The sequence below is a fragment of the Copadichromis virginalis genome, linkage group LG18 (assembly GCF_057382275.1).
Source record: "Copadichromis virginalis isolate Kocher_CV1m ecotype Utaka linkage group LG18, C_Virginalis_male_GT1.1, whole genome shotgun sequence".
Taxonomy (NCBI): Eukaryota; Metazoa; Chordata; class Actinopteri; order Cichliformes; family Cichlidae; genus Copadichromis; species Copadichromis virginalis.
In genome coordinates, this window is record NC_140635.1 from 21313516 (window position 1) to 21326900 (window position 13385).

Consider the following 13385-nt stretch of genomic DNA (forward strand, 5'->3'; position numbering starts at 1 on the left):
GGGGGGTTGAACGTTTGGTGTCCTGGTGCAGCCACAACAACCTGGTGCTGAATGCCCAGAAGACAGTGGAGATTATTGTGGACTTCAGGAAGCACACAGCTCCACTCTCCCCCATCATCCTGACTGACACCCCCATCACCTCTGTGGACTCATTCCGCTTCCTGGGTACCACCATCACCCAGGACCTGAAGTGGGAGCCCACCATCACCTCCGTCATTAAGAAAGCCCAGCAGAGGATGTACTTCCTGAGGCAGCTGAAGAAATTCAACCTGCCAACCCGGACGATGATGCAGTTCTACACTGCAATCATCGAGTCCATCCTCACCTCCTCCATCACCGTGTGGTACGCTGGAGCCACTATCAGGGACAAACAGAGACTGCAGCGTGTTGTGCGCTCTGCTGAGAAGGTGATTGGCTGCAGACTCCCATCTCTGCAGGACCTGTACACCTCCAGGACACTGGGGCGTGCAGCTCGGATCTCAGCTGACCCTTCTCACCCTGGACACAGTCTGTTTGACCTGCTCCCCTCAGGCAGGAGGCTCCGGTCCATCCGCACCAGAACCTCTCGCCACAAGAACAGTTTCTTCCCCTCTGCTGTTGGACACATGAACAATAACCGTATGACTGTTCCCACCACTAACACATGACCCCACGCTGTGTTCACTGCATCATTCCATGTTTGGCACTGATCACCACCTGCACTCATGTATATATCATGTATATATCTATCTATCTACTTAGCACTTTTAATTCTTATTCTCATTTTTATTTTCATGTCTATTTAAGCTTAATTTATAACAGTATTTATAACAGTATGTTTGCACTGAAGCACCGCAGCAATTTCCTAATGTTGTAAACCCGCTCAACATTTGGCAATAAAACCCTTTCTGATTCTGATTCTGATTAATAATTAAAATAATTAACTTTCATAGAAAAGGGTTTTTATATTAAATACTTTGGCACATCTCAGTCAAAAGGGGTCAGCTAAACTTCTGAGGTAATCTTGAGTGCAAGGTTGAAGGATTGGTAAGTTCTGAATAGCGTAGGTTGGAAGTATTAACCCTTGTACGGTATTAATTACACCAGTATACTGTATGTATTTAAGAGAAGTTATTTTAAACAACATTAAAAAGTGCACTGTAGGTTTCTGGTTAATAGCTTGTATCTTGAGCAGGATTTCCTTGTAGTCCAGTAGTGTGTATGCAAACATGCACGTCCTTGTTCCTTTTTGAGGTCAACATCCAAAGAAAAACATGACTCCTCTTTGCTCTCTTTGGAGATTTGACATTCTGCACTAACCTGCTGTTGTGCTGCTTGTAAAGTCAGCTGCCTTCTCTAACGAAACCTTTGAATCTTCAGCAGGCCTTTGCATTACCACAGTTGGAAGTTCTGTGGGTAAATCATTAAGATGAGCGCTACAAGCAGGCCTCCGCCTCTGGAAAGAGCACCTCTCTCACAAGTCAAGGATTAAAATGTTCAGTTTTTATTTTATGTGTGTAATTAAAAAAAATACTTTTAGCTATTAAGCAACTTAGCAGCATTATAAATGCACTGGCAAAAAAAAAACTAAATTAAACTAAATAAATAAAAAAGAAAGCATTTTTGAAAGCAAATTATGGGCACTTTGAACTGAAACAGCCACTGCCACTAGTCTTTGAAAGGTATTAGAGTTGAAGTAATGGGAATCTTGACTAAGTGATTATTGAATATAATATACAAACCCAAAGAACATTTAAGCACATATGCCTGAATTCAATGGAGGCTAAACTTGTTATTTCCTGTTTCTCTTTCCCGTTGTCTCTCTCTGTTTTCGTCTCCCACAGTACCCGAACCATCCAGTGCTGGTAAACCATTAGGGAAACATCCTGAAGGTGACAGCCCACAAGAAAACCCCTCTAAGCCCCCCTTAGTGAAGATGATAGGGGGTTCTTCATCTGCCAGCTGGACACAGTGCTGCAGCCTTGCACTGCTTTTTGCTGGACTTTGCCTGCAGTGGATCCTGTTCTGATGCCAGCACAGGCTGCGGATCAACCTTCACCTCTGTCCCTTTAGGAACCTACATGCACAGAAAAACTCATATACATATCACAGATATAATCCTTACTGCTATCCTCAACCTACATAGATACAAAGGAGAACAGGGCAGATGCAGACTGGTGTCCTGCAGCATCACAATTGTGGGTGTTTGGACAAGCTGATATTATGCACGCTTATCTACAAGGCTACGAGGCTGGACGTGTGTATGCAAACATGCACGTCCTTGTTTCACTTAAACAAACACACCTTTGTGATCCAAAATGAAAGGCCATCATTCTAATTTTACTTACAAACACCTGCCAAAAACGCTTTGTTCTTTTTCTGCTGCTGGTGTTTACTTACCCTTTGATGCTAAAAACCTCGTCACAGCACTGCGTCTCATTTGAAAACTCAACTCATTCATATTTGGGGATTAAGGAATGCATTGACTGCTAGATCAATCCCAGGTATGTGGCCTCATACAGCAGATTTGATATTCTCTAATGACTGCGTGCCTTGGCAGTGATAAGAATGTAACAAGTACACAGGTACAGCACAGGCACACATGCATGGCTGAATTGTGCAGATAAACTAGGTGTGTATAGTATGTAAGTGTACATAGGTGGACAGATTTGCTAGAGTTTATGAGGTTCTGATTGGGGAAAAAAAAAAAGCTCTTAACTGACTGAGCTGAATAGAGTTTTCGTATTTTTTCTTTTCTTTTTTTTTGTTCTTTTGAGTTAGCTGTGAATGGGCTGTGCTTGTCGCTCAGTACAAAATAAGAAAGGGTGCAAAAAATTTTAAAAAATGCATTATCAAGAATGATGCAGAAATATGCATAATTTTCCTCCTTAAACCTATGACATAAATGGACGGTTTTGGACATTTGAACAAAGTCTGTACATTGTTGATTTTGATCATGTCTATTGTGCATCCATGTTTGTGTATCTACTCATTGAATTACACTTTAATACATGTATAACCTACAGAGCTATCAAAGTCTTTCCCACCATTTCTCATTGGTGACATGACATCAAGGTTTGCCTTTCTATAACCCTAATTTCAGAAATTTGGGACAATTTGTAAACTATAACTGAAAACAGAATGATTTGCTAATCTCATAAACCCTTATTCGATTCACCATAGAACCCAGTAAAATGGTATATATACTTTTCTTTGATGGCAGGAAGATCTCTCAAAAAAGTTGGGACAGGGTCCTGTTTACCACTGTGTAGCAATCACCAATCTGTAAATGTCTAGGAACTGAGGAGGCTGGTTGCAGGACACCAAATGTACAAGCCACCAGTTCCATGCTATCAAAAATGCAGACCTTTGAACTCAGTGCTGATAACAAACCAACACTTTTCCTCTTGAGTCCAGAGGACGTGGCATCCATATTTCCTGAAAAGAATTTTCAATTTTAATTTGTCTGACCAGAACAGTTTTCCATTTCTCCCATTTTAAGTCAAATCAGGCCCAGAAAAAGAAGTGATGTTCCTGGATCACTTCTTTTTGGCTTGATGGAGCTTTAACCTGTATTTGTGTCCACAGACAGTGATTCGTGGAAGTTTTAGTGAGCCCATGCTGTTATTTTTATGTCAGAATCATGTCCGTTATTAATGCAGTGCTGCCTGATGACCTGAAGAGCACAGGAATCCAGCAGTGATTTTTTTTGGCATTTCTCCCTTGCGCACAGAGATTTCTCCAGATTCTCTTTTCCTGATATTACACACTGCGGATGGTATGATATCCAAAGTCTTTACAATTTTATGGTGAAATAGTGAAACTCTGCCACACTGTGATGGTCTTTGTACACTCAATTATGTTACTGACCTCATGCCAATTAACCTACTTAGCTGTGACATTTTCCTTCAGCTATTTTTTAGTAGCAATTACTTATCTAGCCTTTTGTGTCCCAAGATTTTTGACAAATGTTGCTTGCCATCAACTTGAACTTGACCTAATGTTTTTCTGTGTTCTACTGTAAGAAAAATATATCTTTATGAGATATGTTGATTTACAAAAATCCATTAATTTTCATAAATCATAGGATGCTGTTTTTATTTACATTCGACACAGTGTCACAACTTTTTTTTGGAATTGGGGTGGTAAATAATAGGAATTTGAAAACAGGAGCAAACATGACTGCTTTAATTCTAATTTAACAAAATCATTTTTTTTACAAAGTTATGGGCAACTTGTGCTTGATTCATTACAGCAGTAGCCTGTGAGCCCATCTTCTTTTGCTTTTGTCATTTTTTTCTTAAAATATACATACAAAAGCAAAAACAAACCGAGAGTCTCAAACTATTGATGAAGTTGAAGTATTGATGTTTCCAAAGGTCATGCATGACAAGAGAGCAAAAGAAAAATGTGTCAAAAAACTCCCAAAACTAAGTAACGTGGCTTGCTCTTTATACATCTTTTCCTTCTTGTGTAGATTGGTTGTATCCACTGGTACTAGCACTGCAGATTACCAGTAAATGAGGATGATGAATGGTCCCTGTTAAGAAGATGCAGTATAAATGCTGACTACGCCATATGTAAAAGCTACACAGACACAGTGTCTAAACTCAATAGGTCTATATTGTGCTGGCATGCCATACATACAATAAAAGTATTGTAGTTAATGGACAGTAAAGATGACCACACCTATGTGGGTTACAACAGTTCAAACGTTTCACATTTTGGGTCAGGTAATCTTATTTGGTTGTTTTCCTACTTGTATGTTCTGTTCCAGGCCAATGTTCTTCCTTACAGTCATATACCCTCGCATGTGTATAAATGTACATATTTTGCATCACGTGTCATTTGTTTTTTGTCTCATTTCGTCTCTTTTGTATGGGAATGATATAGTGTTGTTGAGCTCTATTAAAAGTGCTCTGCTCTTTCGTTTGCTTCTCTAGCCTGTCCTTAAAGAATACCAGTCACGAACAAAGCAGATCTTCCTACTAGAGACTAACACACATTACACATCGACACAGGTGTTTTTATTTAATACTCTTGGGTCATTTCCCCGACTTTCCTGTTGTTGGTCCTATGCACTTTTCAGCATACCTACATCCATCTTCAACCCAATTTGCATTATAAATACAAAGGCCAGTGTGTATGATCAGGAGCTTTATTTTTTTGTATTGCCTCAACTTCTGTTGCCCTGGTTCCTTAAAAACAAATTTTAAACTTGGGGGGTGGTTACAATACTTTAGATACTTTCTGAACCTGTAAAAGGTTGATGTAATTTGTTTTCCAATGGTTTGACCCATATCATCTAGCTATCATCTCGGTGCACCAGCTAGAGCCAGGAGGGCTTAGCTTTTAGGATAAAGTGTGTGTTCATGCTTGCAGCTGGTCAGCAGTGACAAGGATTGAATTATGAGGGCATGGGCAGGGCAAGCTGTCTCAGTCTGACCTTCTCTATTTGCATCTAGGAAGCCTTTTGCTAAACATATCAGTCTGTGTTTGTGCCAGGAATAGAGGCAAAGGCGGTGTGCAGAAGACATGAATAAGTTTGGCACCGTCAGTCATGATGACAGGGAGGACGTCAGCTCACTGCACTCATGTGAGACTGACCTGTTGACCACTCCTGAGGGGGAACTTTGCCTACTCGTCGAGTTTAATTACCCTTAATTTGTCCCTGAAGTCTTGATATCGTTTTTAGTCAAACACAAAGCACGCACAAGGAGTGCAGAAGCCCATGTTTCTTTTGTGCTATGACGCTGAGAGTACGGTAATCGCCAACGAGATAGCGTGAGGCTATGGTTTAAATCAACTGTATGTCAGGCTGAGGCTGTTTTGGGAGTTATTTTAGCATCACTGCATGTAGCCAGAATAATTACATAGTGTCAGAAGGATTTAGAATTGATGGTATAACTGGTCTCCAGTGTAACAATGATCTTTAGTTATTTTAAAAAAATGCAAAATGGCAATGCATCAGGTGACAGCAGCGCTTCAAGCCTTACCGCACCTCCCACTGTTTTAGCCATCAGCCCAGGAACATATAACTAATAGCACTTTCCTTACTAAAGCACACAACGTGCACAAAAATCATCTGTCACGCACACACGCACACACACACCAATGATCTCATTCACACACCCTGTCTCGCAAATGCACACTTCCAACTGCACGCACGCTGTATTTGATCCTTGGAGTCTATTTCATGCTTGTTGCTATAAAACTGAGTGTCTGCTTGGCTGCAGAGGAGAGAGAGGAGGGTGCCCAGTCTGTCTGTGCATAGCGTGCCTTCTCTTTGCCCAAGCTGTAATTGGGATGGATTGTTCCTGCCTGACAAAACCAAAGCCTGCCATTGGATGAACAAAGCCATGAAAGACTCTAAAATATGAGTCTGAAACTAAAATAGAGTTAGTCTGATAATTGCTTGGAACTTTTATTTCACTCCTTTTATTCATTAAGCAGTTTTGATAAAGACTATAGATGATTCATTGCGTATTTACGCACGTTGAAAGAAACAGTGTGGTCACTGAGTGCAACTGAAAGTTCAGGGCAGGGGACCTGAGGTCACAGCTGCTCAGCTGTCTGTCTGGCGGGGCTATTTTAAACTATGGCACACATCAGCGCTTCTGTCTGACTGGCTTTGCCAGAACACACTTAAACATCCTTGCACACACACACTGCACACATGCATGCAGAAATCTTTACTGCATAGTAAAGAGTAGATCTAACACTAATTCACACAATCAGAGACGAAGAACAGTCACGTCACAGACTGCAAACTGAGCTTTAAGATTCGTACCTGCCTTTTCTCCTCAGATGTTCTCTGAATTCAAGCTGATTGTGCAATACTAGGGTGGCAGTGACAGTACCCCCAACCACCACCCCCAGATTGTCTTACCTTTTCAGCAAGGGGATTACAGTGATGAGCAAAGGAAGAAGGAAAGCGCTGGAAATAGCTTTTCAAAAATGGGCAGTTGGGTGAGGCAGAGGAGAAACGAAGGAGGACCTGCGGCTGCCATTAACCACAGCTCTCCTTCTTGACTTTCACTCGTCAATGTATCAATTTCGCTCTCTTCAGAGGTTTGTCAGTGCTTACAACAAAGTAACACATGCCATCGTTGCAGGATGCCGATCTTTCACCCTGCTCCGCAGGCCAATTAGCATTATGATCAGTGAGTTTTTGAGCTGACTAATTGAGTCCAATTAAATCATTTTCAACACAACATTGCATCAAGAAGAGCCTCGGACATGCTGACAGGGATCAAATCTGCAATAGGATATAATGGATTTTTTTTGTTTTGTTTTTGTCTCCAAACCACTGATTGGCCTCACTTGTCAGTTGTGTTTCACATCATGTACAGTTCTGCTGGCAGTGGGCAAGAAGACAGCATTAAATTGTGTATTTTTCTTGACACTGAGCATGACGATGTTGTCATTTTGTGTCCAATAGTGGGAAAATGCTATTGTGAAGTGATAGACAATTTATTTCTGAAACATAAAACAGAATAAAAGCCAGCACGCATTGACAAAGCTTTTGTGCATGTCAAGAGCTGTAAAAGTTTTCAACATTGTACTTATCAGATCACTCCCTCTGCTCAGCCATTCTGTGTATGAAGAGCATCAAATATGAACAGGCATTTAGCTTTGCAATATTTTCCTATCCCATAAGAATCCCAAATTATTCTCTCCGTTATGAAAGAAAAATAGAGACAGACTTGAATCACCACACTTGCAGTGGACAGCTTGCTCTTTTTAAACACTCACTAATAAGACAGTCTGGCGGCCACAGTAGCAAAAGCTACTGTGGCCGCCAGACTGTGGAATTCTCTTCCTCAGAACTTAAGATCTGCTCAGTGATTACTTTTAAAAAACAGCTTAAAACACATCTTTTTAAAATTGCATTTTGTCAACTTTTGACTGTTTTTGTTTTATACCTTGTGAAGCACTTTGTGATCTTTTATCTAGAAATGTGCTATATAAATAAAATTTTACTTACTTACTTACTTACTTAAGACCCACAGGGGAAGAGATTTTTCAGACCTTGCTCCCTGTCACACTTTTTCAGTATCATACAAGGAAAGATGGGAAGAGGCAAAAGAAAGAACTGTGACTAGAGCAAGAGCTGTTGAATCTCATTGCAGCTGGTGTTACAACATTAAGAAAGGCAACAAACAAAAGCAACAAACTGAGCATGCTCTGAAAGCATCGTGCATTATCATTTGCTGACTTTTTATGCGAATTACAATGCAAATTCTGGGCTTGAGTAAACAAGATGCTGTAACTGCCATGGCATCTTTGTTTAAACCAGTCTTAAAATGCTTTGCTATCTGTAAATGTTTCAACTTTGTGGTTGCATTTTATAGGTTTTGATTTGAAATAAACTCCTTAAAAAACAAATCCTTAATTTTGTTTCTTAACTAAGCATAATGCAAAATGTTTAATTTAATGGAATCTGGTCAAATGAAAGGCAATTGATTGATCTACAGCTAGTTTACACCTAGCCCATTTTCCTTAATGATTCATTATTTGAATAAATAAACATTTTATTTTATATATTTCAGTTGGATTTTACTTAATGATGGTGAATTTATAAATGAAATAAATAATATTAAAATAAAAGCATGGCGGTTTTAAGTTTTTTGTTAATTTTACTCACAATTTAGAGCAGTGGTGCTAGATATAATAGTGCCATTTTAGCAAGCTAACAAAACAAAAGCTGTAGCCTAATTTTAAGGTTGCTTATTGTCTAATCTAGGTTTCAAATCAGTGTTTTTAAGCTGATGTGTAAGGTGAGGGCATGATTAGAATGTAGTGTGCCTTAGTAAGGCGGTGAAGAGAAGCTTGAACATTTGTCAACAGGAAAGTCTGGCCGTTAGCAAAACAGTGTAACTTTGTCTTCATGTGACAATGGCCAGCTAGAGAAATGTGGCTCCACCAGCATCAGACCCATTCCAGTTAGATCGCTGGGGTCACCATTGGTGTGCAATGTAAGATCGAGGAGTTTAAGAAGCAGCTGTGTGTGTTAGTATGTGTGTACAAAAGGACGTCTGCCACACATATACGAGGCTGGCCTACAGCTCATGTTGAATTCTCTATAAGGCGTCCTCTGTTTGGCATGCTACAGGCAGCCAGCTTGCTCATGTCCTGGAGATGGATGAGCACCAGTGTGAATGTTCCATTGCTCCCTTGGGTGCCATTCCACCTTTCCAATTCACTATCCCCATCTTTCTGTCCCTGTCAGGGTGGAGGTGAAAATTGTAGCTGACTATTGTATCAGTTTGTTTGGACTTTCCTCATTCATTTGTCTTCTGTATATCTAACGTCAGCGTGTCGTATTATGGTAGAATAGATGTTATGCTTTGTGTGTGCAGGTTAATTTACTTATATGGTGGTTCACATGTGTGTGGCCCAGGACAGGAGCACCATTGATTGGATCTGATTACAGATTCAGAGGTCTCTGTTGCTATGTGACTCTTCAGGAGATGTGAGACAGAAAATCAATGTTGTAGAGCCACTAGGGCTTCACCTTCATACTTATAACATATCCTCTCTTCGCTTCTTCATACCAGATGGAGTTTGGCTTGCATAAGTTTCAGGTTGACTTAACATCCCATGGAACAAAAGAGAGAGACAGCAATTATCGTGCAATTTCAAGTATTTTGTTGGACTGATCGTGAGCAATACTTTCTGTTACTCTGGACTTTCTGAAGATTTTCTTCTTTTTTTCAGCCACTCAACATTGATCTATGAATCATTCAAGCATAAAAACCACGATGAACCAGTGTTTTGTCTACACAAAGCAAAAAGCTTAAAACACATAAATTTATCATGTTTCTTTAGTTGAAATTAAAACAATGACAACAATAACACAACACACAGGCATGAAATGATATGTTGACACCATCAAGGTGATTCCTAAAGAGGTGATTCCTCGTCAGAAATGGAAAGGTGGCTGTCAATCGACAAATAAGGAAGAAAAACAGGTAGCTTTTAATCCACTAAACTGGCTTCATTTTTCAGCATGACAATGACCCTCAAACACACTGCCAGTGCAATGTAACACACTATCAGTCATGGATTGGTCTCCCCAGAGCACAGACCTAAACATTATTCAAGTAGTGAGGGATCATCTTGACAGAGAAACAAAAGGCAGTCAACATCCAACAGAGAACTTTGAATGTCCTTCAGAGAAGCTTGGAGAACTATTCCTGAAGAGTACTTAAGGAAATGACAAGGAAGCTTGCCTAAGAGAGTTCAGGATACACTGAAGAACAAAGGTGGTCACATTGAATATTTATTTGTCATTTGTGACCTGAAAATGTAAACTAAACATGTAACAACATTTTTCTCTAAAATATAAAAGTAGCTAAAGAAAAACTGTGCTATAGCTGATTTCTTCACTGATTACCTGTTGAAAAAGTTTTAACTTGAACTGTATGTTTTTACTTAGTTGAGTTTTGATGTCCCAATTGGAGAAAACAGCACTGGGTACATACCAGCTCTGGTCTATACATAACCGCTAAGATGGAAGAAGTTTGCCAAAACCTCCTATTAATCAAACTATTGGAGAGTTTACTTGACGTGTTACTCTCCTTGTCAAACTGTACTTATAGATAGTCTTGCAGTTAGAAGTGACATACATAAAAAGTGCCTCTTTTCCATCAGATGGCCCCAAAGAAATACACTATGGGCACACATGCATCACTGATGGTGACAACATTACATGCTGTGTAGCCATATGTTAGTCACATTTGCTGCTGTAAATGATGAAAAACTCATCAGTGGTGACGCACCCAGCATTTTTCCACTTCTGGAGTGTATACACACATCAATACAGCTTCATTTAAAATCCAACAAAAGAAAGACTGTGTCTCACTTGACAGATTTACAGACTAGATTTGTTTTAGAGTCCAGTTTACATAGCCATAAGGGGGGAACGCTAAGTGAACAATCCATCTAAATGGCAATTCCCCATTAGCAGCTTCACTCTGATCAGTGTGGGCGAGAGAAAAGGCTTAAGACAAACCACGACCAAAGCTCGGGCACTCTCAAAAGCGTTTTGTTTTAAACAGAGAGAATACTGACAATTTATATTTGTGGTAAGAAAAAGCACTTAATGTCTATTAGTGTACATGTGTCTGTTCATCAAACCCAGGCAACGCTTTATGCATCCCACTTTTCATGCAATCTATCTTTTTATAAACAAATTGGAGAAATGAAGGCAAAGCCATGTGATAAAATGCTTTCATTACAGGGGAGGCCTGAGGAATGTTGAAGGAATGTCAGGATAGAAGTTGTTCTAGTGGGAAATTAATGTAGGACTTCTCATAGGGGGGCTGAGAACCACAGAGATGTGGCCTCCCACAGTTTCCGAGGCCACAGAGGGAGATGCTGCCAATCTGAACAAAGATCTGAAGCAGACTAAAAGATATGCGTGCTTAGCTGACTCTGAGCCTTTTGCATGTATCAAAATTGAAGTTTTGCAGCCAGAATCACTGTTTCAACTTCTGTTATGATATCAAGGTCACTGTAAAAAAAAAATATTCCCAGGAAAATATTAACCACCAAACTTGCTATTTTGTTTCCTAATACTGCATTTGGTTGAAATCAACACACAAAGAAAAATGTTACTATGTTAGCCACTATGTTAGTTTAGGACAGAAGCAACATAAGATTGGAAAATCTGCATCATGCTTTTTAGCTTTACACAACATAGAATAGCCTAAATTAGATACATGAAAGGGATGGGAACCAAAAAGGACCAGATGGACTTTTACCAACACACCGGTTAAAAGTATATATCATTACTTGTGTGAGAGTTATTCATAAGAGGTTATCATAAATTTTAGATTTTGTCATCTCTTCACATAAGCTTATGAGTTTTCACAGCAAGAGACAGATGAGAGGAGAAGTTCATTCATTCGAAAAGACATATGAGAAATAGAAAAGGAGAACTGATCGTCTAAAAATAGTGTGCAGGTAATTGAATGAAGTTGGAAGAATGAGGTTACACCACTGCCACATTCGTAGAGTCTGTCATTGTGTATGCATTAGAGATTTTTTTGCCTTTTTTGAATAAAGTCACATATCACTGCAAAATATACTGTCAACAAAAAACAAAATCAAAAATGTGTTCAGTGATCATTATTGAAAGGTATTGAAAGTGGTGTTTCAATTAGACTTCATGGACACCGCTCTGTCCGGTGGTAATTTCTGGGAAAGCATTTTGTGGGTGTACCTAAGATTTTCTCCATGCATGGAAAAGACTGGAATGTGCTCAGATTACTGAGCAGCAACAGTGCCAGGATGCCCACAGAGACATACAAAAGCACAACGCAACACACCACAGGGGACATTTCTCATCCACGACAGTGCCTGTTTGCGAGATTAACCCAAAGAATCAAAGGACCATTTGCCATTTTCACTTAATTCCAATTATTTTTTCCCCGCTCCTGTTCACTGAAAGTTCTCTATTTCTTCTATTTCCTGCACTTTATCCTCACCATTCTGAATGCAAATCCCTCCCTGCCGCTTTCTCCCCTCAGCTCACTTCTCTGTCATTTTCCCTAAGTCATCCATCATCATATTCTCTCCCCTCCTTATCTTGCCTCATAAGCTCACCCACCCCCCTCCACAGTTTCCTTCGCTATTTCTCATTTTTCTCTACAATATAATCTGTCTATCCTTTGCACTAACCATCAACATTTCTCCTTTTTCTGTCATCATCTGTCTTTGGCAACTGTGGAGGGCTCCGTGTTTGGAGATGGGCAAATCTAGGTTTTTCTGGAAGCTGCGTGTGCACAGACAGATGCTGGGTAAATGTGATCAAGGGGACAATAAAGTAGATCAAAAATGGCAATGCAAAATGGCTAGCAAGAAGAAAAAAACAAGCTTTAAAACAACTCAAACTTTTGTTTTTTAAAGTGTTTAAACGTGTAAGGATGTAGGTATGATCGTTTGGACTCGCCACGCTCGTACAAGGAAGGAAAAAAATGGCAAAACAGAGAGAAAATGTAAATGAAACTGACTGATGCAAAGAGGCATTGACTGAGAAACAAGAAAGGAGGGAGACAGATCAAGTGAGTGATGCATACACACTTGAGCACTCCAGTGAATGTGCTGAACTCTGGCTAATGGTTGACATAAAAACCCAGAGAGGATGCAGAATCGATGCTATCTGCAAGAGCCCAGGATGAGACTGGTTTTAGGGAGAGGACACAATGATCTCGCTCTAAAGGCCGATTACATCTGTTGAAACAGCACACTTATATTTACATAAAAACTCTCAAGCAATGTTTTAACCCCTTTGAGACCCGAGTGCACTCACACTGTTGAAATCTAGATGTGGTTTCAAGAACAACTTTCCACTCCTTTAGTTTTCATTTTCAGAAGGTGCCACGCAATGGAGGCATTAC

General features: G+C 39.9%; 1 protein-coding gene across 1 annotated transcript in view; it reads left to right on the plus strand.

Annotated features, from left to right (window-relative positions):
- gpc5c (glypican 5c) overlaps positions 1 to 4908 on the plus strand; it is a 109247-nt gene extending 104339 nt beyond the window's left edge. Inside the window, exon 11 of the mRNA XM_085439917.1 lies at positions 1824 to 4908. Coding sequence (XP_085296043.1) covers positions 1824 to 2008 — 185 coding nt within the window. The 3' untranslated portion in view covers positions 2009 to 4908. The remainder of the gene's footprint in view (positions 1 to 1823) is intronic.
- Positions 4909 to 13385: the final 8477 nt, after the last annotated feature.